General features: G+C 39.6%; 1 protein-coding gene across 1 annotated transcript in view; it reads right to left on the bottom strand.

The window, feature by feature from the left end:
- The window catches only part of SMPD3 (sphingomyelin phosphodiesterase 3), a gene marked incomplete at both ends in the record, with an annotated part of 31,524 nt that extends 6,795 nt beyond the window's left edge, over positions 1 to 24,729 (bottom strand). The window contains 4 exons of the mRNA XM_082489510.1: positions 597 to 686; positions 3,941 to 4,096; positions 11,278 to 11,353; positions 23,392 to 24,729. Coding sequence (XP_082345636.1) covers positions 597 to 686; positions 3,941 to 4,096; positions 11,278 to 11,353; positions 23,392 to 24,729 — 1,660 coding nt within the window. The remainder of the gene's footprint in view (positions 1 to 596; positions 687 to 3,940; positions 4,097 to 11,277; positions 11,354 to 23,391) is intronic.
- Between the last annotated feature and the right edge of the window lie 275 nt (positions 24,730 to 25,004).

Raw genomic sequence — 25,004 nt, 5'->3', positions numbered from 1 at the left:
CCACACTATTAAACATTTTCACATTCTTACCTTTAGTATCTTCACAGTTATAATTGCTCCTCTAGAGAAAGTCTAATTCCTTATCTAAAACTTCACCAAGTTCAGCTGAGTTTCACCAGGTAGAAATATCTCAGTTCCATGTAATCTTTTGTAAGATGAACTCTACAAGTTTGTAGTGTTGTTGAATTGCTTTGTTACATCCTCACAGTATTTATACAACACCACATGGTACGTTCTAATCGCAAGCTGCAGGCTTTCACTGCATGCAGAAAGTACAGAAACAATAATTTGGCTTCCCCCTCCAAAGTAATGTAGAGATTATTTTGAAAGTAGAATAGGTTTAGGAAGGCATTCAAGTAGCTTGATGCCTAAGTTCTGGAATGTGGACTGAAGTTTGAGATCTCTGGTTCTTAATTATAATTCAACAAGATACTGTTAAGGTTTATAAAATATACATTACAGAAATATCCCTTGTAAATATCTGGTCTCCACCAAATTCTTAGTGCCAGTTAGCTGAACTACCTGCTGCTTTATAGATGTCCTGTGAGTGACAGACAAATAAATGTTCATACACTGATAACCGGAGAAGGTCTTACCGATTGCCCATGGTTTATCCTCCCCAGGACCAATTCGACATGGGTCTTTGTAGTGTGTAAACAGAGAATGCTGTTGCTCCAGCTTGTCCTCTGCAGAGAAAGAGCACGCCCAAGAAAAGGCACATCAGCTACATGTTGTGAACCTGTGGACAACTGTGTGTTCGGCCAGAACAGAAAAGGCAAGTCCTCCTTCCTACTCAGTACACTTACACAGGGTAGATTGGAACCAGTTCAGTAGTAGCTTTACTGCACAGCAGTATCTTGTTTTGATTAGACATTCCAACAAACACTTGCTAATAACAGTGCTTCCCTGCAAAGTCTTTCTATGAAAGATGTTTTTCAGTAGTTTCTAGCTGTAAACTGAAGTGACTTTTTTCCAACATACTTCCCTACCTGCCATTAAGACTGCATTGCCTACACCGGTACAAAATTTGAGATAGATCACACAATGAAGAACTGCACTGACTTCACAATGTAAAAAGCTGTTTGCAGGTATATATATACATCTTGGTAAGTCTGAAAAGAAAAGCTTGTGCTTTACATACTTCAGAAGAATTCAGTGAACGTTTTCCAAGCTATAATAGATAAGAGAAAGGACAGGCAATAGATAATTTGCTTGGGACATCACCTAAAGCATTAAAGCCATTCTAAACTTAATCAGCATGACCTGTCTGAGATAGATGAAAATTTTGTCATGATTAGTTTGCAACTGTGGCTCTGATAGTGACAGCTGATGAGACAAACCATCTGACTGAAAGGCTTTTTGTCTTATGCTTAAAGGTTTAAAAACATAATAGACTTTTACACAAGTCAACCCAAAGCAACCTGACAGTAACTAACTTCCTAATAATGTTCCTACCAAGTGTGAATTCACTATATGAATGTTGTCATAATGTTCTGTAAAGCTGGAGGGGAAAACTGAGTTGCAGAAAATCCGTCATAAGCGTAAGGTCGCTCATGGACCTGGAGATCTTTGAAAACTACTGTCAATACATCTAAGAATAGAAGCTTGATATTCACTGAAACACTAATTACTTGCTGTATCAGTCTGTGGAGTGGGAAAGAATACAGAAATTCATATACAGAATTACAGGAAGCTGATTATTGTTGTTAAAAAAATCTCAAAATGTTCAGTTCTCTGCAATGCCAATGAATATCCCTTAAACAATGAGTAATGTAAAAACGGAGGAGAAAACTTTAAACATTGCATTAATCTTGCTTAGTCCATAAGGGGGAAAAAAAAAGCCATCTAAAAATAAAAAAATGAAATAGCTTAATTTCATTTTCCAGGCTTGAGTGAATTTTAAAGGGGAGGGGGGTGTAAATAAGCTACAGAGATAGGATAGCAAAAATGTTTTTTTATAACCTACTTTTCGATCCTCTTTAGCAGTGGCTGCAATGCAACTATTACAAGTTTAGGGTTTTTTTTACTTGCTTTAAAAAGATGGGTCACAGTAGCATTAATTATACTCTGTACTCGTGCAAGATCTTGGTTAGCGTGCCAAAACTTCTCAGGTAGAGAATACTAACCATATGTTCTGCCTCACAGCTTCACTCCCATCTCTCTCTCATGCTGCACAGCCCCACTCGTTTGCCATTTGCTATCTGACTGGACAGTCTCCCCTTTGGTATGCAGCAGATTGTTTATTTCCTTGATGGACATCTTTGCCTCCAGGCCACTCCATCCATCCAATAATACTGCAAGTGAAACAGTCAAATCCTAGCAGATGTGTCCATTTCTATCCCCCAGCTTCTGTCTCCTGTTATTGGGACTGCCTCAACTGCCTGCACAGCTTGTCTGTGTAGCAGCTTGGCTAGCTGAAGACCTGTTCTTGACCACGTTCCTTCCTTCCTTACCCAAAAATGCACTACCACTGCTACCGTAACGTTTTATCCTAATACCTGTTTGTTCAACTATGGTATTCCGTACCCATTACCGCTTATGTTCACCTCCACAGTGCATAACGGAGTCTTCTACCAGTCAGAGCTCTATCCAGCACCTTCTCTGACAATTCTGAGTTTACTTAGGATCATAGAGTTGTGACTGGTTTATTTTTTGTACATACATAACAAACAATAGAAGGGCTGTGTTTTGGGTTGATGGTCTTTTTCTACCCAATTAAATGTTTGCTAAAATCTTCCAAGTCCTGAGATTAGAGAGTACTAGTTATTTTTGAGATCAGACAATGCCTGCTTTTTCTTTCTTAAAACTATTTTTGGTACAGTTGTTGCACTCAGCCTCAGTTACCCAGGCTGCTTATGAGGACTACAGAATTCACACTAGATGGTGTTCACAAGTTTACCTGTTAACCCACAAACTCTGGTTTGAATTGCCAAATCCCACTCCGAATGCTGCAGCCTGAGCTCACCTGCACCCTGCACATCTCCCTGGTAACGCAGCACAGACAAAATCCTTCTGGTGACGCCCCCCCGCCCTGTACCTGCCTTGGGCTCTTTCTACCTCAGCACTTCAGTTTTGGCCCAGTCGTGCAAAAGGCCTTTCAGCCATCAGCCTTGCGGTAGGCTGGCTGTTGGGCACCGCTGGACCATGTGCCAGCTCCAAACCAACAGTCGATTGCTGTCGCATAAAGGCAGCAAGGAGCTCAGCTGGGTGCCCAAGCTGTACTGAGCAGGAAGGTAGAGAGCATACACACACAGTGCTCTGCACCCTGTGTTGGCAATTTAACTGTTAACAGACCATAGTATTTATGTGTGGAAAAGGTTATCATATCTGTGAACTCACCACCCATTAATTGTGGTTCTGTGGAGTTCTTGTTCTAGTACCCTCAGCATCCACAAATAGATAAAAAAATATTAAAATATTATTACAATAAAAACCCCAGAAATACACTGCATCAGTTAATTTTTTTTCAAGACAGATTCAGCAATGTTTAGTTCTCTCTGCAGCATTAATCTCCTATGCCTGTGTATATGCACTATCAAATAATTTTTTAACTGTATAATTTACTACTTTTCCTCCACAAGAATCCCATAACATACGTCATTCATTAGTAACTAAAATTCTAGGACAGTAGGTGTCTAGCTAATTCAAGTAAAGCTAAACTAGATCTGTCCTCGTTATTGCTACCGCAAGTCACAAATTATTGCCCTTTCTGCCTTAAAAAACATCATGCTTAATAAGTCGGCAGAGCTTATAAGTGTAAGCCGCTCTCCTTGGCTCATCTCAAGGTTAGTACTTTTTTTTAGAAGTACCTGTAGCAATTAAATCTTTCCTTGCAAAGTCCAGTCACAACTTCGTATACTGCTGTAACATGCAGAATGAAGAACTTTCCTATTCCTTTGTGGACTAGATAGACATCAGGAGAAGGAAACCCTTGTCTTACCAGAGGAGCAGTTATCGAAGTTGAGATCTCCACAGATTACATCAAAAGCCACCAGCTCCTCTGGATTGGCTGTACTGGAGGAGGAGGTAGATTTTCTGAATTCAGACAGCCAATCTTGAAGCATATCCAGTTGCTCACATCGAACAGTAGTATCTCCTGTAGCAAACAAACAAATAACCAAAACAAGAAATAAGACCTCCTTTTAGTATGTTATGCAGCCACATATTAGTTGCTAAGATGCTGCTAGACATCTTGAGAAGAAGGGTGCATGATAAAAAATGGTGTGGCTAGTAGTACACTCAGTACATACTGCTTAGCCCATTATGAAGTTCATTAGGAACCACACTTTTTGATGATTGAAATATCTCCTTCTGGAGTCAATCACACGAGGCATGTCTGAAGAAATAAGAAGACAAGGTGCATCTGTGCCACAGACAACCAGCCAGAATGACTTTTCTAGCCACAGGAGAAGGATGATCTGATGTGCTCCGTGCATAATCAGGAGTTCAGAGTTAAAATCCTCCTTCAGACACAACTGGACAGCATGTTCTGGGGTAAACCACTTAATCTTTCTTTGCTTTGCTTTCTAATTTTTAAAAATGACAAATTCAACTTTCAAATGTTATTAGTAAATATACATCAATGGTAAATTCAACTCACTCATACTGTAGCAGTCCATCCGAGGAAGGGTTCTATTTGTGTTCAAGTAAGAATACCTAAACTAGAAGTATTTTTTCATATTTTCCAAAGGTATGTGAAGATACAGGTTCGGGCAGGCAGTGCTGCAGAAATAAAGAACCAGATCCTTTTCACCAGTTGCAGGGAAGTTACACTAGGCTACATGCGCTGAGGATGTGCCCCCATTTTATAGGAGTGATATGAAAGGGTTGCTATTGATTGCTTGGCAAATATTTTTTGTTTGTGACACACAAAGCAGCTCTTTAATTATAGCAACTAACCGCACTTAATTTCAAGCACATCAGGTGACACAAAGTCTATGAAAAAATTAATTACTGGCTCTCTTAAAAGGATTACAGCAAAAGCTTGATGTGGGGAAAGGAGCAGGAAGAGACAGATTCTAGACATAATTGTTTATCATATTGTCTTTCCTTTCTTTTTTTTTTTGTTTTCACTGTACCTATAGTTAACAGTTATAATTTTGCTTGTTTCAGCCTTGAAATAATATGTCAAGTCAGAACATTAGTTTTCTTCAAAATACAAGATTTGTTTTCAAATGCCACAATCGGAAGGAAAAGCAGCAATCCTAAAATTACTTGGTCTGACTACAAGTTTATTTTAACCTAATTTACTACTTCGTGCTAGCTCTTTAAAAAGGTGTACAACACAATCAGAAACCTCAGTTATGTATATGTCCAAAGCTGCTGTCAGTGGCCACTATGGAGATGGTGAACATTTGAGCTTGTTACTCACTTGTCTCAACTGCAGCTGTCACCAGCACTCTTTATAAAAGACTTTCAAAATGTGAACTCCGCAGCACACTGTCACTGTGTTAGCATACAGACAAACTTTAGGCCTAGAGCCTTCACTTCCTACCACTATTAACCTGTCAAGGGTTGGATTTTCAAGAACATCTCAGGGAGGGTGGTGTGGTAGAACAGGAATTAAATACAAACTGAATCAGAAACGTTAAACCCACCATGATTTGATACGATCCTAAATAATTAAAAGAAATATCAAAAAGAACGTGACCAGGAAAAGAGAGAGCGAGCTTTAAGTAGGTTCTAACACTGACTCATCTCTTCAGACTGGTAATTCCAACAGCAAATAATCTGAGTTTTTTCTTCCACTTGTGTTATTCCCAACAAATCTTTACCAGTTGGGCTGTACCATAAAAGCAGGTAAAAGTGCTTCCTGCATCTATTCCCTGACCTACAGCTTCTAGTTACTTATACCTCAAGTTCATATACTACCCTAATCACACAGCTTGATGCAAATCCAGACCAGTGTATTCTTGGGAAAACCCCTTGCTACAACAGCACAAGAAAGCCTTACAATAAGACGTAGCTAGACAAAAGAACAAGAAATAGGTCACGTGGAATAAACACAGCCTGGAGCAGGTGCCACTAACCACAAAAGGTGTGCGTGACTAACATATACATTCTGCTTAACTAAAGATGCAGATGAAATTACAGATTCACAGAAAGCGTGAGCTTGAAAGGGACCTCTGGAGATCATCTAGTCCAACCCCTCTGCACAAGCAGTGTCACCTACAGCAGGCTGCTCCGGACCGTGTCCAGTCAGGCTTTGACTATCTCTGGGGTTGGAGACCCCATAACCTCTGGGTAACCTGTTCCAGTGCTTAGTCACCCTTGCAATAAAAAGTATTTTCCTTTGTTTAAAGGGTATTTCTTGCATTTCAGTTTGTGCCCATTGCCTCTCACCTTGTCACTGGGCCCCACTGAGGAGAGTCTGCCCCCATCAGGGATTTACTCACTTTCCTTTCTGCTGGCCTTTGTTTCCTCCTAACGTAACTTTTAAGCATGGTGCTTGTGGATAAGAATGCAGTAATGTCTTGCTCCCCACAAAGTCCTGATTAAATAGCTTAACTGCCTAACACCAGCTTTTACATCCCTGAGCTGTCAAGGGTTTTTTCTGTTTTCTGTGAATTATCCATCTAGCATGGCTTCACTAGGATGAGTGAGAAAATAAATGCAGCCATTACCATATGGGCATAAAGCTCAGGCAGCATCCTGTCACAGACCAGCGTGAAGAATGTAGCAAACCCACTTAACTGAAATACGCAAAGGTAAAGTTCTCCAAAACAGAAAACTCTTGAGAAAAATAAAAGACAGACAGGCAAAAACATTTTAGGAGGATATTGTGAAAGGTGTCTGGTAACACACATTGCTATTTTAAAAAAAGCATTAACTACATAGTGACATACATCTCCCTTGGTAAGAATGCTGAGCCTTTGTAGCAGCACTATACACCAGATCACCTCAGGGCTCTACAGAAAAATAGCATTGGAAGTCTAGAAACAGATGACTTTCATTTCTTTTTAGAAAAAATATATAACTTGTGATAGTCTGGCATCTCTGATTAGCCCCACTAGAGGTCATGGAAGGAATTGCACTTTAGTACATTAGCTGAGCAATGAAGTGAGCTACATTTCCATGACAAAAGATGGAATCCTGTAACGCGACTTGAATATAACTGTTTTCTGAGATTAATATTAAACAGTATCCATCTTACAGCTGCTACGCAGCAGGTATTGCATGTATCTGTATGCAAAAGTGACTAGAGAGACTCGGTCTGACCAGGTCCCAATGATCAATAGCTTTGGAGATGAAGAGTGAAGATAACCGAAGTATTCAGACACCTAAGTAGAGGAGAAGCTAAACCTGCATCCAGCACAATCAGGGGAGCAGACATTTCAGAAACTGCTGCTGAAGTGAAATATCATCAGTAAATATTAACAGAAATGAGCTAGGTAGTAACTCCCAGCGCTAACATTCAACAACTTCTTCCAGCCTTCAGCTCTAATTAAATGTTCAGATAGAATCACTGATCTGATTGACTGCCACCAGTGATTAACCAGAGAATACAGATTTGTGCTAATTGCTCTACACTCTTTTCCTCAGTAACTGGCCTGGAAAAATGCAAATAATTGTGTTGTGACTGGTTCCTGCCGTCAGCCTTTCCAACTTCTTTGCAAGTTCCCTCCGGCTTCAAATTTTGTGGAAGGATCAAAGGGTAGTGTGGGAAATCTCAGCCAGCATAAATAAATGCTTCACCTTTGTTCATTATAGGATGATCATACTTGCACGTTCCATTCACTTTGGAAATGCTCAAGTGAAATCCTGGCTTCAGTTAGGGCTGCAGGTAGGTACTATACACTGAGGAAGACTGTTTTGTCTTACCCTGAAAGATGCTTGTTGAACCACTACAGTGCTCCTTCTAAGCAGCTGACAGGCCTAGTCAATTTCCTAGAGGAAATTAAAAGATCCAGTGGAGGTTTTTAAAACCAGCACTGCTAAGCACTGTGGGATATATTGGCAGGGAATCTGGGGAAGATGAGCAAAAGCCTAGTCAAAAGGAAAAGTTGTTTCCAAGTCACAACCAAAGACTTCAGTTTAGCCATGAGACAGGCTGTGTCACACCTGACGGTGTGACAGATTAAGCAGACCCCTAAACTTATAACATAATCCAGGATAGGCTGGCAAAACAAAATAGAACCAAATCACCTAAAAAACCAATGCAACAAAAAAACCCTTTTATTCTTCTCAGTTACTTTTCAGCCAGGTCAGGTCCCCAGATAAGTGCAACGCAGCCTACAAGAGCTGTGCTGGCACACCTGAGAGGAGGAGGGGCAAGGGCAGGCTTCCACACTGTGGATACGCCGGCTTTGCTACTTCAGAAACCTGTGTGGAATTGCTGCCTCAGGATGCTCCGCACTGAGGTTACTCTTGATAGCACAGTCAGAGTTTCAGACACTGAGGGACATCTCTCAGTCCTGAGCCGAGTTCTGCTTAAGCTGCGTGTAGGCTTGGGGAACCTAAAACTGGTGCTAGAGAAGCGTGAGTTGCCAGTACCTGTACTGCTAATGACTAGATTCACACTAAACGGCAAACAGGGATGCTAATGAGGTTATGAGATAGCATCCAGCATGCTACATCATCTGGACCTGGGCTGGAATAGCTTGAGGCTTGCTCTGTTTTGATGGCTTGGCGGGGCGTCTGAAAGACATGACTCAAAGGGACTTGGGAGGTGGGTGGATTCTAGGCAGCAAAACCTGTGCAGAACATTAATCACTGACTAATTGAAAGACATAAAAGAAGCATGTAAACTTAACAGCCCCTTGGAAAATAATTACATTCAAGTCTCATTAAAGGATCCCTTCATTTGTCACTGAAATGCAGCTATTTCCACAGTGGAGATGAAGAGCTGCTTCATAGCGCCATTCAGTAATAGGTAGAGAATTGAGAGGATAAGCTACAGCTAATTCTGAAGTTTTATTGGAAAAGGTGAATGTCAGGTCTGAAAAAACAGTAATTGCTCAGAACAGAGTTGACCCAGCCCATCTCTTGAAAAAAGCATTAGTAGTTTGTCCCTGACCATAAGCAGTTGGATCCCTTCATTTTATACTCATGTCAGGATCAGAACTGTCAAGTGTAAGTTTACGTATCCTCGAAGGGAAGCCAAATTGCTCTCAGCCATGTATGACAAGATGATTTAAATGGCTAACCTTTTAAACAGTGCTTGTTTTTATAGATACCACATCTTTACATCGTTGAAGTCATTTTCAGATAATTTTTTAAATGTGTGAAATGTTATGAATCAGATGATACAAATCAGAAAGCACAGCTCTGCCAAACTTAGAAACTTTAGTTTTCCATTTTATTACATGAACTAATATGATATATCAAAGGACAGTTAGACTCTTAAATCATCGTCTGCTCTATTTGAATGTAGTTTGAACCGGATAAGCCTAAAAATACGAAGCAAGTACATAAGTAGGAAAATGAAAGGTTGCATTTTACCCTTGAAGGAGCTTTAGGCAGACTTTGAAAACAGAACATTATTTCCCCATTCTTCTTACCTGCCCCCTCTTCCTCTTTAATATTTTAGGGATTTCACAATGTGGTTATCAAAGACCAACTGAGAATACATGCCTAGGTAGTAAAAAGGAACAGGACTAAAAATGGAGGTTTAGAACCTAAACTAGAACAGCAGCAAATCTCAGCTCCACAACAGCAATCTCACAGTACATTACCATAATTCCAGAGTTAAAAATAGAAAACCAGAGAAGGAGGTTACATTGTTAAAACGTAGCTGAAAAATTCATGAATCTTCTTTAGAACTATCCGGTCTCTTTAATGTACTTCAGGGACTGGCAGTTTTGTTCCCAAGTCTGTCTCTCTGCAACTGCAGCACTGACAAAGTGGAATGAATGCCAGCTGCCTCACTGGGTTAACCTACACATGCTGTAGCGCACAAGTTCAAAGTTCTGCCATTTATAATACATTACTGTCTCACCTCAGCCTGCAGTGCACATGCTCTCTTCAGGCAGGCTAGGAGGACTATGGCACGCTCTCCAGCTCTCAGGAGCACAAGAATCGCGGTTGCATCAAGTAAAACTAAGGCTATCCACCCCTCTGGCTAAATGAAATTCTGATGTTATACAAAGTAAAGGTTTGTAGAGCTGGCTTTTGTTTTATCACTACGCCTACTCTAAGTATAGAACTGATGATAGTTTTGATGCAAAAGATAGGAGACATACATAGAAAATTCTCCACAGACATCTACAAGAATTTCAAGTATCTGTCAATTTTAATTGATGAGCGTTCAGGTGAACAGATAAAAGGGAGAAGCATCTTGATTCCAAAATGTACACATCAGAACACTTAAACGGGAATATATCCACCCCAAAAGTTACTAACTTTTCTTCCCTTTGCTTTCTGTACTTGGGTTGCAAAATGGAGATAAGGCCACCCTTCTACCTCAGTCTTGTTGTGCATATTAATATTAAAAGGAGAGCTGCATGTTGAGATACTGTCATAAAAAAGGTCATAGAAGGTCATAAGGTGGTTGAGGAGGAACAGGCTCCACCACAGCCTGACAGTCTGCTTATGGGAAGCAGTGGAGTCCACACCTCCCACAGACACAGAAATCTGCTATTAAAGAACATCTCGTTCTTTTTTAAGATAATTCAATGAAAATTCAAAAAAAAGCCTTCCACACCCTGCTAAGAGTTTTTGCATTTGATTTCTCTTTAACGACCTTAGGAAATATTGTTTCATGAAACAAAAGACACAGAGCGTGCTGTGCCATGCTGTAGTAAAGGTAGTAGTGGAACTGCTTTTAAACATGACCTAGAGAATTTTTCAATGAATGTATTAACTTTCTAGCCATTTATGTATGAAATTTGCAGGTCAAACCCCAGATATTTTGGGCTTATTCCAGCTGCTGATTTCTGATGGCAAAACTGTCCCAACTTGTATCTTCTGGTAATACCCTAGTTATGTACAAAGAATTTTTAGCTTATACACTGATACTCACAGTATGTGTTGCTGAATGCTGTTGAGTAATGATGATAGTAATGCATTTGCTAAAATAACAGTATTTAGTTAAGAGGGAGCAAAGAGAAGAAAAGCTCTCAAGGGATATTTTTTGTTTGTGTCCTATAACACTTAATTACTCTGAGACTGAAAATGTGAAGGTTTGGGGATACACTTGTCTACCCTTCTTTCTTCGCTATTTCACTGCTGTTTGTAATGCACACTGCACTTTGATAGAAATACCAGAGGAGCAATGCTTGCTACTTCTGCACAAGAATACCACCACAGGCCTCAAAATAGTGAAAATTAGGACAGTACCTGCAATAGCTTGCAAGTGAGTGCAGGAAATGTATCCCACAATTCTTTGGTCCTGAGGTGTACTTCCCACTTGCACCTGGAAGGGAAGGAAGAAATAAAAAGATGATTAATGGAGAAGTTCATAACTCCATTTCCAACCCAGCTGTGCAGTCTTCGTACACGGTATTGGCCTTTTTCACCACTCTTTCCATCTAGCTCCATTTTGAAAACACGCACCCACATACAAAAACCACAAGAGACACAATGGGGCTTACTGGGGTCCCGCTCGCTGCTAAGCACACTGACTCCTTCCTGGTCACCACTACTACAATGTTTCGATTTTCATCTGCAACACATGGAAAAAATTGTCTTTGTCCTGCTCTTTGCAATCCTACTGGTTCTCTGTCCCAGCTGCGTTGCCACCTTTTTGCATCCCAGCTCTTGTTCTTATGCAAGATTGAGGCCCACCACTGAAGTGCCACATAATACTATCAGCAGTCTCATGCTTGCTGTCTGTGTAAGATGAGAATGCAGAAGGAAAAAATGCCAAGGGAGTTTGGGGAAAAGGATGAAATGTGAAATAAATATTGGTTTTGACCATGTTTTCTCCATTCCACAACAAGTTTTGGATTTTGATGTTTTTTTTACATTCTTCTGCAAAGGTGCTGGGGATTCTTGCTATGTCTCAGCAAAGCGTTTACATTCTTCAGCTCACAGCAGCAGCCCCCATGTCTGTCAACCAGATGAAAATGCAACATGCGCCCCTGCTCTTACACATAGAAGAGGCAGGGCTTCCAGGGAAGCTGGAACGTAGTGTAATTCTTCATCTATATCATACACGATGATCTTTTAAAAATATATTTGCTGGTGGACACACAAGCAAATTAAAATCAAGTTCTGGTTTAGGTTTTCAACTCTACTGAAGGTTTTGGCAGTTCAGGACTTACACAGCTGCAAATCAAAATTCCCAATGACGTGAGGATCAAGATTTGGATTGAGGCGAGAAACTAGTTTGAGCACATGGTTTTCCTTTTGACAGTTAATGTGGCAACACTGCACGGACTACTAAAGAAAAAGCCCACAGAGGAAAGCTGTACCCAGGGCTCAGAAACCAAACCCACAGATGACTCTCCTTCACAAGGCTAGACTCAGATTTCATCTGACACCTCTAAATAACAAGCAGAGCTCCATTTCATACAGACACAATTTTGTCAGCTTGGTTGGTTTTCTTGTTTTTCAGCTATCCAAGAACCATCTGATTCATTTTATAACTGGAAAGTCAGCTTTGCAGTAAGTGAATTTAGAAGTCATTTGTACCCAACAATGCCTTGTTAACTTTCAGTTTTTGTTCCAGCTAGAAGAGTATGTAATAAACAAATGGCATTATTCTGTCCTCAGTCTGTTCAAGTCCTCCATTAGACAGCTTTCCAAACGGATATTGATGGTGTTCTTACTGCTACTACCATACAGTTAACCTGCTTCAGGGAGGGTGAAGGCAGAGGAAGACAAGGCAAATACATGCAATCACTGGTGGATCTACCCTAAGCCAGAGGCTTCTCCTAAACTCACAAGATTGTAGCAGGGTCTCAAAGGATACGCTGGTCTGCAGGATAGCTTTGCTATGTAGACCTCTTTCCTCCTCCCTCAGGCTGCCTTGGTCTGAACAGATCACAATGTCACGCATGAATTAAAAGGAACGTTCTAATTTTTTGTGCAACATATGCCATTCCAATAGAAGAGTGGGAAACCATTAGTTTATATCGTCTGCTATCTAGGGCAGGCAGGTGTATGAATTACATTTCCCAAACTTAATAACTCGAAATCAGATTTTCTCTTCAACACTGAAAAGTATGTATTGTAAAGTCTCTACTAGTTTACAAATTTGGAGTCTCTCTTGCTGCAGAGAAAAAGTGTGTGTGTCATATATCTATTAATGCCATCTACTGTAACCACACTGAAAAGAAAATACTGCACGTAAGGTTTTCTGCCTTACAGCAAGAATGTGCTGCTTATAATCCTCTTATTGACTAAAGCAGATGGAATAATTTTCAGTGTCTCTATCCAAAAAGCATAAAAGATTTAAGTCTAAAAGCTGAACACCCAAACATAAATTATAAGTCAGCTGAGAAAAAGAAGTCAACTGAAATTGGCTTTAGACTTTCCTGTGCAGCCTTAATGGAGTGCCTGACAAGGCCTCGTACTCATCAACCAATTTATGCACAGGATCACAGTCATTTCCATTAATCACAAATAAGTACGTATCATATGGTGTCCCTGTGTGCACAGATCTATACTGAAATGGACTCGGGATCTTTCGCTCTCAAAGAATGACAAGCCATAGCCTAGAAGAAAGACTGACTGCCGCTACGGGCAGGTGGGTGAGCGCAGCCCTCGGGGTTGCCACCCCATGGGGACAGCACCCCAGCGCTCTGCCCTTGCTAGGAACAGGGGCTTCTCTGCACACACCCCTGAGGGGAAAAGGAAAGGGGCTTTGTGAATGCTCTGCTAATTTTTGAAAAAGCTCAAAAGTAAGAGCCGAAGACATTAACATAATAAGAATTTCCTTGGAAAGTGCCAGCATGGAAGTACATCCAAAGCAGCTCATCTCCCAGATTTCACATTTCCTCCAACTTTTTTGACTTTTTGGGTTGGTTTGTTTTTTTTTTGGAGTGGCAGTATTGATGTAAACCGCCACTAAGTAGAGTCACTTTGAGTATAATCATAATGGAGGCAAACATTTGTGACAACTACTAGGAGAGAAAATAAATATCCTTGCAGCCTCCTAGTCAATTCCCAGAACCATCAGAAGCACTAGTTTATTAAATATGGTCTGAGAGAAAATAGTAAGGAAAATCTGATTATTCAGCCTAATTTGGTATTTCACAGATGGACAAGGACTATGGGATGTACAGACAGGAAAACTACTTGACCTCTGGAATATTACAAGCCCTGTAATTCTGCTTAAAAACACTCCTTTGTGTGGCCAAATGCTGAAGCTACTTTTAGACTGTTCCATTTTCAAGGGTATATTATATTGTGGTGACTCGGCCTGAGCAGCTACGTGGCAGTCATGCAGGAAGGCAACACGGAGCATTCATTTCAGCCTGCAACGTGGATCTTGGCAGAAAGGTTCCAATTCCACCAAACCAAGTCAGCACTTCACAAATATAATTTTTGCTACTTAATACAGAGGAATCTTCTAAATTCACATTTACCAAAAAAATATATGTAAGCAAATAAGCAGAGTGGCTCCTTCACCATAATCCTGACTTAATTTCACCTCAACTGTTCTACATTAGTAGCTTTGTATCAATAACACACTTATCGAATTACCTTTCTATAGGGAACTGCTTCAGATACTGCTTTCTAAAAATCATTGTGTAGTCTTAGTTGTATCATAGACCACTCTTCTATGTCTATGGAAATCTACAGGAAGGTAATATCCAAATATACTTACAAGTTCCGAATGTTTTAAAATACGATAATTATTACAAGAGGAAAAAGTTTATGTGATACCCTGTTAAACTCAGATATTACATAGAGATATCTGTGGTTTAAGAAAGTGTCCCAATTATATAATTTTGTCAGAAAAAAATTACATTTTTCAATATTATGCTGAAATATGCAAAATATATTCCAATTCTCTGTACACCTGCAAAGGTTAAGTAATCAAACTAGTCAAAGCTTTGGAATCTAGGAGTGGATTCTGATCCTGTTACACCACTGAACATTACATTTTCTTAGCTGTTGGGGTGGGGTGGGAGGGCATAAAAAGCTCATTACAGATGAGAAAGATAAGAAAGATAAGAAAGAGGCTTTTTTCCATACAGGAGAAGGCCTGCCAAGGTTGTGTTTGGAATTCAAAATGCCAGCTTCTACTGCTATATATTTACATTTGTTCCTTGCCTATAAATTAAATACGTAAGTGCAAAATTGACAGCTCTGAATTTTTATTTTCAGTCAGAGTACTGACTGTGTAAAGTACACAAAAGTACTTGACATCAAGTACTTTTTATTAAAAGATTTCATCTCTATGCCGTAGCGCATTAGTACAATCTATTAGAGAGACGACACTAATGCTGTGCTATGCAAAACTGTATATTCCCATAATTGTGTACCAAAAACTTGTCCTATATAGACTGAGGAGTAGTATGTTCTCCAATTAGACTGGTATCAGGTAATAAACAGTGCTCATGAAAGAAATCAAGCTAACAAGGCTATGGCAGAAAGATTCTTGTTGACAAGAAAAAAACCATAATGAGTAGCAATAGTTGAAAATGTAGAGCTAGAGTGAAGGAAATAACTTTAAATTCAATCTCATTACTTGCTATCAAGGGAATTTTCTGAGATAACTGGAAAATCTTGTACATCTCATGTTTACCATACTCCAGTATTATAAGTATACAAAGCTGCAAACATGACAAATATCTTGTCTTGCACTTGTTGTATTTACACACGTCTGTCCCAGCAGTGCAAAACAGTTCTATTACGTCTGGATGTCAAAAAAAGCATCAACCGATACTTAAACAAAAAAAAACAGGGAAATGCTACCTAAATACCAGGGAGATTTCAATACTCTGTGTTAATATATCATCAGCTACTTGGAAAGAAATGTTCTTTAATGCTTAAAAATTTTAATGCTTTAATGCTTAAAAATTACATGAGAAATCTCACTTGATTAAAGAATCAAACTAGGTTCTCATGCACCCACCAGTAATGTGTAGACAAAAGCAAAAGTTTTGTTATGAGGGGAACTTAACCTTTAGTGCTATTTTCTAGAAGCTTCACATTGCCAGGAGGTAGCCCTTCAAAAATTCCTAAATAAATAGAGAGGTTCTTAAATGCGTACCCTCCAATAGGAAGGGTTTGTGCCATACAGGTCCAAACATATGCAATTACCTCTTCCTTCATGGGAAGCAAATGCAGGTGTGCAAACCAGAAGAGAGCTAAAATTTTGGCGTACTTCTGGGAAGAGAGCTCCACAGATTCATTTCATCACCTTAGTTGACCATGAAGGTGTCAATTTTGCTGCTGGAATACATGTAAACTGTAGTACTGATTCCTGCATTATTCTTTTGAGGAGGGTATGTCTCCAAAGTATGTAGCTCTACAGCAAACAAATTTACAGTCACAACAAGAACCAAGCCAATGATGTTCATATTATGAAGACAAACTAGCCAGGCTGAAAAGCACACCTGCATGCTCTGTGGAAAAAACCCCTCTCTCCTTAGAAACAAAAGCACGAACACTGTATTTGTAAAGAACGTCATCTAAGCAGGGGCCTCGAGTTACTGTTTATCTTAGAAATAAAACACCCCAGACAGAGAATAAGAGCAGGGCACAGAAACAGATTTAACAGTAGATGCGCCAGTGACTTACTCCCACAGAAACATTCATCTTACCATATGTAGCCAATATTGTTTAAGTTCAATGGAAGCTCCATTAAAAATACAGGAGCATGAGATCAAAGTGAATTACTGCAGATAAAGTAACTGTATATGCACAAGCAGTGATATCTCCACACACACGCGTGGTTCAGACCTCCCAGGTTTGATGCTCCGAGGCACGCTGGTGACAGTACACTGTTTGTACCACCCTACTGCAGCTACCGGGGGAATCTCTTTATAGACATCCTGTGCAACTATAATGAGCAAACAATAGACCAAGGAAGACAGATGAAAGAAATGGGAAAAAAGTAAAACTTTTCCATAATTTCCCAAACTGTATCAACCCTTCCTGGACATTTTTTTTTCCATTTCAGCAATTTTTCAAGACAAACAGGAGGGTTGGCACCAAGGAACTAACTGGGATAGCCAGTCAAACTGCGTGCCCAAGCCTTCATTCCTGTTACTGCTCAGATGCAACTACCCACAATGACAATTCAAACATTCCTGTCCCACAGAGATAATGTACATTACTGGTAACTTCCAAGAAAGATGTACTTTATTCCTGTATTGGTTAGTTTAGACATCGTGTAAAAAGATCTATCTTATTTTTAGTACTTTGACAGCTCTGCCTTCAGGGATATGTAGCAGGATAAAGAAGATGCATTAGTTAAATTATAAAATTAGTATAACAAATATATTATTAAAGCATAGTAAATACATTAAAGATGTTTAAAACATTATAGAGGTCAGCTTCAAATTCTGTTTGGTGCTCTGCAATTCTTTCTAGCCGCATTTGCACTTGATTATTTCAGAATCCTATTTTTCCCCACCTACCACGTGACGACAATTACTGTTCCATGAACTCAGAGAATTAGTTATTTGGCACAGCTTAAGCTTGTATCTGAGGGAAAGGGGCTGTACATTGGTGCCATGAAGAGCTCTGCCTCTTCTGAAGAGGATAAAGCCCACAACTCACATTCTCTCAACCTGTGTTTCATTGTGCACAACAGTTTTAATTTATCCCTATCAATGAAGGAGAAAAAGACCATGATTAATAACATTAATTACATCAAAGTGAAGGAACATGGTACAGTGCTATGGCGAGGTCTTTTTTTTTTTTCTTTTTTTAAAAAAAGTCTCAGGCAGTTTATTGGACTCTATCCAATTCCTGCATTAACATTTTATAGCAGAAACTGAACATGTGGAAAATGTTTAGGTTACCCTTCTGACTTAAATGGCGCAGCTTTAGTTATCTAAATAAATTCATGAACAGCACTAGACATTTCTTTTATACATCCAGAGATAACTGTAGACACTGGACAACTGATCAAGGACAAGAAAATCTAACCTCTGAAATCTCGACATGGTCTTTTACTGGGGACAGAAAACAGCCATTCGCCTTTTCTGAGCAATCCTTAGGTAACAAAGCTTCCCCTCAATGTGTTGTGCAGCTGTGTAGCAGAAGTTGCCCCTTCAGTCTCAGCCACAACACACACAAGTTGGCATGGGACAGTAAGGACAGCTTAAATTACCCAAGCAAAATGTATCTGCATCAGTAATATCAAAAATGAGAATCACAGAGGTTAATTCAGGGAACCCTGATTTTATCAGACAAAGCAGGCACCTTGAGAGTAGCAGAGTACAAACTCTGCTTCAAAGCAGTTCTGCAGTCAGAGCTGCTGCTCCTTCCACCATCTGTTACCACCATATCAGCTCTTTCGAAAACAAGTTCAGCTTTGCACATAAAGCAAAGGTTGCTAGGTTTCCTTTAAGCAATGAATAATAACATGTTCACGGCACAATTACTGTACTTCCTCAGAACAGCATTAATTTTCAGAGAATTTGAAAAGTAAATCTGTTAATAAGCTTAGGAAATAATATTAATTAAACATAAGTTCTTTCAGAAATTTAGCAAAAACCACAAGACATTTTTTCCTTTTGATTTTGTTAGAATACTATTAGCTGTTCAAACTACCCACAGCAGACTGCGGTTTTGCTTTTGCTCTGTGTTCACATACTGTGTTTTAAGTAAGCATTCTTATTTTTGCTAAAATTCTCTCTTTTGGCAGATGCCAAAACCCAGAATAATTTTCTACTAAGACCAATAAGGAGAACAGCCCTCTATGCAATATACTGCCGTATCTCCCAGTCTCAGTGGGAGGAAAACCACCCCAAGACTTCTCCTCAGTTAATAGCCATTTTGAGAATAATACCTCTTTCATTCACCTCCCTACCCCAAGTATGCATTTACATGTCTTGTACAGCTTAGATGTACGTTACAGTTACAGCTATTGCAATTTAAGGATAAGAGAGAGGCAAAACTTGTCAGCAGAAGTGACAGTTTTTATTAGATTGATACATCTGGAAAAATATGGACAAGCTCTCCAATTCAGTAACTCATCAGGTCAAATTAAAGTTGTTTTCTGGTTTTATTACACTACTGTCCAAAACTTAACACAGCATCCCTGAAAGACTGTCTAACTAAGGCTACATACTAATCCCTCTATCTAAAGATGAATGTTGATGTTGATGTCTTGAAACCTTCTAGTAAATTAGAAACAGGCGATGCATTACCTGCAGATGAGGTAGGTGAGCAGATGAGTTTCTGCTCAGCACTCATTGATACCTTTTGAACTTGATTTGACTGCAAAATCATCATCCAGTTTCTGAAAGGCACGTGTATTTTTAAAATCCCCTTTAAATTCATCAAAACCACTGTGAATCAAAATTTTGTATGTGTCAAACCAACAGCTGCAGAGTAACTGAGAACACCGCAATCTGCTTCGTGTTATATACAGACACACACAAGCTACTTTTTTAGTTAGACTCACCAGCACAGGATGGCATCTGTGTCAGTCCCATTTCCCTCCTCTATCCGTAGCAGAGCAGCAGCAAGAGACAACTGGAGTTATAAAACCCACAAAGTAGACTGAAGAGTTCTTTTTTTCGACACTTTAAATTAACGTGAAATGCAGTGCTAGAACAGAGAGTCATGGCAGTGTTTCCCAAGGGCCCAGACTGTCAAAGTACAAAAATGGATTGGCTGATTTATATATTTGCTAACTTCTCCTCTGAGTCTTTTGCGGCAACTAGGAACAGTGGTTTAACACTTCAGACATGAAACTGTCACTTAGATGCAGGTGACATTTCCCCCCTTCTTATATGATATTTTTTCTGTGACTGTGTCCCTCTTATGTCCCAACGAGACCCCCAGACTAGAGACAGAAACACTGCTAGAGTCTGAAGAGATCAAAGTGCTGAACATAAATTAGTCCGCCAGTTATGCTGAAAAGGGGCTTTACACAATAGCTGCTCACAACTACGTCATCCTCATGCCTTCATGGAGGCTGACCTGGAAAGCATCAGCCTATACTGATGGAAAAAACAGTCTGTAACGTGTGAGGAAAACGCCAGCAGCAGCACTGTGTGGGGGGGACATCTGTAGGAAGAGAACAGACCAAGGCTAGCAAAATTCCTTTGCACAGGTCTCCAAATAGCTGTTGGGCAGCGTGAAGTCAGTAGCATGAAAAGAGCGTGAAAAGCCTCCGCGATTTACTTCCAACTTCTTTCCTTGGTTGTGACACCCCAGGTGTTAAGCCACAATCAGATCACTTTACCTTTCTGTGCTTTAGTTTCTCCTTCTATTAAGTAGATACTGACCTTTCTTTATTATGCATTAAGACATATGAATGAAAAGCAGTATGTAAGAGATGATTGTTATTTAGCTACTAATAATAACTCTTGAGCTGTGCAAGTCTCTCAGGTAAAATAATTCTGTATGACTAAGCAAATCTCTCAAATCCTTCCAAATCTCCACCTGAACTTTACAATCTAGATGGTGAAGGCAGGGCAGGAAGAGGCGGCCAGTGGAAAATCATTTCCTCTTCACTGGAAACAGAACCTATTCCGAAAGGAAAAAAACGTGTGAAACGCTTACTGTACCTTGGCAGTAGGGATCTGTTTTGTAACACAAGTCTCCCAAAACAGTTTTGCCTTTTTGCTCAAAATAATGCAACTTTCATCAAATGTTTAGTGCTGAGACTTTTAATTTATCTCCTTAAGAGTTATATTTATAGTAAGGAGACAAACCATACTCATTAAATGAGAACCGGTTTCTGTCTCTGAACATTCTTCTCAATTTGGATGTGGGGTCTTTCCTGAGAGTCAGAAAGATTTGAGCAAAGGCTTCATCCTCCCAATGAGTGGAAACTTTTAGTGATTTTATCCATATTTTCAAAATATGCAGACCTTCTCCCCTCACTTGCTTTTCACAACTCTGTTGGTTTTTTTTTGTTTTTTTTTAAATAAAAATAGAGCAATTGCTCCTTTATTCAGAGATGGAAGCTATGCAAGGGGAACAGTCTTTCTAAGTATACTTCCAAAACAAAACTCGACTGATGTCTTTTCTACTTCAGAAATGGGAACACCATGCTTTTCACAGGGGTCAGGAACTTAAAACCACAGTGTTTGCGGAGGACAGAGACACTTAACTCCATGTGACCACTTGAATGGAAAGCAGTTAGGAGATTTGTTCTGCAAGGCGCTCTTACTATCTTTGGAACCACACTGAGATAAACTCTAATGTAGGACTGGGTACATACAAAATATTGTAAGAGCCAAAAGAAAAGAAAAGAAGAATCTATAATAAAACATCTATAAAAAAGTTAAAAAAACATGTAGAAGTATCTATAAGCTGTCCATTTTGAATGGCAGACTACTGGCTAGACTGCCACCTTCCAACCACTGTTCCGATACACTGGGATAGCAGCAAGGTAGCAAAGCCTAAGATCTCAAGACTTCTGATGTTAATGGATTGATTCTTCAAAAACAAGCCAGGCTTTTACTTACTGTAGCTTTTGTCTCCAGAGTCCACACACACTCAGTTGCTGATTAAACACTACATCAAGAAAAACAACCTTCAAACCTACTTTGTTTCAAGGCTAAAATTAAATAGATTGGTCCTGCTTTTTTTTTTTGTCAAAGAAAGAAATGACCAATGATCACTTAATATACAATTAAGACAGAAAGTCATTTCCTATCAGGATAGACTTAACTTGGAATGAAAAATATTTTAGGTATAATGTATAGTATGTCAGAATGACACAGACATGAAGAAAAATGGTCTTTTAGCTGGGCCAGAATTCTGTCATATTTAAAAGAATGTAGTCATCTTCAAATCTTCATAATAATTGGTCCCTATTCCCTGCTCAACATTATTTAACAACTCGAATTCATAATTAAGTTCATCATCCCAGTAGAATTCTGAAAAGAGGCTTAATTTTCTGCAAGAGAAATGGAGACATTGTGGCCTGCCTGGCAGGGTAGCAAATCAATGACTCAGCAATGGGCAGTTGAAAGCAGATTCGTTTTAATCTCTTAATTCCTAATATATGCATATGTTGAAGGGTAGTCTGTGTGACCCTGGTAATATTTATACTGCACAACATGTATGTTCATTTTTTGCATGCAGCACTTCCTGATGAAAAAATAAACTTTAGCTGTTTATAAACACATAACAGTACAGTATCGAAAGCTTAGAACCAATTTTTGGAAACCTGTATTCAGATATAGATAGGCTTTTGTTTATGTCAAATGTATATGAAATACTGGGCTAGTATCAGACTGCAAATTCTAATATTTGGGATTTTTATACAAGCCACAATACCAAAAGCTTTTGCTTTGTTTACAAACAGCGGGTAGAAAAAAACCCACTGATCCTTATTAATCCATCTTTTTAATGGCTATTAATGGCTTTTGTTGAGAGCAAATGACTTTTTTTTTTTTTAATGAAAATTTTTGTTGTGAGCATATGCACTAGGAAGTACATATAATTAGAGCACCTAATGTATTTTGGTAGCATGAGGAAAAAAGTTCAGTTTTTAGATAGTGAAATCCATTCCAAACTCTGACTAAATGACAAAAGCTGAAATCCAGTATCCTAGGAGATCTTCAGATCTGTCTAGGTTTGGGTCTACAGATTTGGATCTTAGCTCAAAGGTTTGGTTCTTGATTAATCACAAATTAGAAGAGCTCGCTTTCCAGTTTATGAAGAGCACAGCAAGATTCTCCCAAGAATCGCGCATGAATAGCCACTAGTCTTGGGAAAGCAAATCATTACACACAGACTTTTATTTCTGCTTTTCATGATTTACAGAAGGATAACCCCAGGCTTCCTGTTCTCACTACCATTAGTTAATTTAAGTACACTGTGTTAATAATGTGAAAAACCTCTGTGCTCCCCAGTGTCCCAGGCATTTTTTTGTTTACTCTTCTTTGTATCTCTCCTTAACAATTCTTTTGCAACCGAGAGAGGGATAGCCATACATTTCATGGCAATTCTTTCAGTTTACTGGCATTTAGACTTTTGATTCCCACGTAAACACACAACATGCATGAGTTGGTTTCCAACAGTAATGCCCATTGTAATACTTGTGTTGTGAAGCATTTGTGCATTTTCCTAAAGAGATTTCTGTAAAAAAGAAACTAAAATTACATGAAAACTACTTCAATTTTTGACACTTGAAATTATACTCAAGTTCTACCTCCAGAAGTCCCTCATTATTTCACGCACATCCATCACTTTAACGCAGTATCTAGGCCACAAAACCTATATATAGGTTATATTAGGTAATCTAGATCTCAGTATTGCCTCTTTGAACTCTAACAGAAATGACTGAGAGAAAATAATGTAACTTTATAACTTGTCATGTATACAGAGTCAATATTTATGGCTCCAAAAGGCTCTTACCTTGAGAAACAAGGCTCCCTTGGAAGCCAAGGAGTCCGTTCCTCTTCCATTGGGGTAACAGTGATAGGCAGCATCCATAACAGGATAGCGGCTGGCAAAAAGTAGACCACTGTTCACAAACTTAAAGCTACAGCAGCCATGGCAACTATAAACCCCAACATCATAGACAATGTATTCAAAATAGTGATGAAGCTGCTCTTTCAATTTCTCCGCAGCTCTTTTGTCAAACACTTCCTGCAAACACAGAAAGTCCAAGTTGGCAGGGAAGAAAGCAGAGATCTCATGATCAAAGGTCTCATCTGTATGCTTCTTTTTCCGCACTGAAGTCTTCTTCATGATTGAAGCTTTGTAGAGGAGCTTGTTGTTGACAGTGCTTTGGTCCACTGTACCGTCTCCAACGCGGACTTTGACTAAGGACTCTCGTGAAGCAGAGTAGCTGTCTAAACTCCCAGAATCTCCTTCTTTCTGTTTGTGGTTAGGTGTTTTTGAGATCTCTGCGTCACCTTCCAGTGAGGGCTCTGCTGGGCCACTGGCATGAGCCTGGCCATTGACGGCATCTGTTTCTGTGTCTGACATGTGGCCATTGTCCTCTCCATTTATGCGGACAATGCAAGTGTTTTCTTCTCCCTCATTTGGCTCTCCAGCCACACCTTTATCTTCTCTACTATCCTCGCTGTTGTTTGAGCCAGAATTGTCTCCTTTATACTCCATTGATGTTGTCCTTTTGATGCCAGCATTAACAGTGCGATTAGTGTTATCTCCACCCTGGGGGGAGACCAGGCTGCTAAAACTTGCTGCACTGATGGATGTGTTGGTAGGAGAATCTATGTATATTTTGATCTGTGGTCTGCTTGCCCCATTTCGGATCCTCCGGCCAATCTCTTTAGCCCTAGCCTGTGTATTGAAAACATTATTAAATCTTGCCAGAGAATCTGGCAGCAGGCAAACATTGGCACTGCCAAAGCAGAAGCTTTTCCCATTCCCTGCAGCCTTCCATTCAGTGAGCAGCGTGGCTCCATTGGCGTGGTTCTTGTCTTCTAGTCTGGAGTAGATATACGGCCTTCTGGCTGACTGGAGTGGGGACCATAACAAGAAGCCGATCAGAGCAAAAGGAAGAGAGGCTACCAGCAGTGCCAAGTAGATGGGAGTGGTAATAATGATGCAGAGTGCATGAAAATAGCATGGATCGTCTGCTCTTTGACGTTTTTCATAGGTGGTTGGAACAAAAGAGGCCACAAGCCTATCTGCTAACCAGTAACATGGGAAAATCAGGCCCCAGGAAAAAGAATGCAGAACTGACAGAAAGCTGTTGGGAAATGGGGAAGTGTATAAAACCATTGCAACTTAATTATGACAACACTTCAGGGCCTACTACATGATGTCACTGTGTCAAGCATCCATAAGAACACTGGGAGAGGGCTGAGGAAAAAAGGTCCAGTCAGGAGTATGTTTTTTTTCCAGTGACAGTCAGTAACAAAACTTTAAGAGCACCATTTCACTGTGTTGGAGTAAAAGTGAAACAAGGCCACTGTTTTTGTCTGGCTTTTTGGCATCTGTATTTGTCAAAGGATGTCATTGTTCACTGAAGGCTGCCATAACGAAACACTCCAGAG

The sequence above is a fragment of the Vanellus vanellus genome (genome assembly GCF_965231255.1).
Source record: "Vanellus vanellus genome assembly, chromosome: 12".
NCBI classification, from domain to species: Eukaryota; Metazoa; Chordata; class Aves; order Charadriiformes; family Charadriidae; genus Vanellus; species Vanellus vanellus.
The sequence above is the reverse complement of the archived record's forward strand: the minus strand, read 5'-3'. Positions and strand labels throughout refer to the sequence as shown.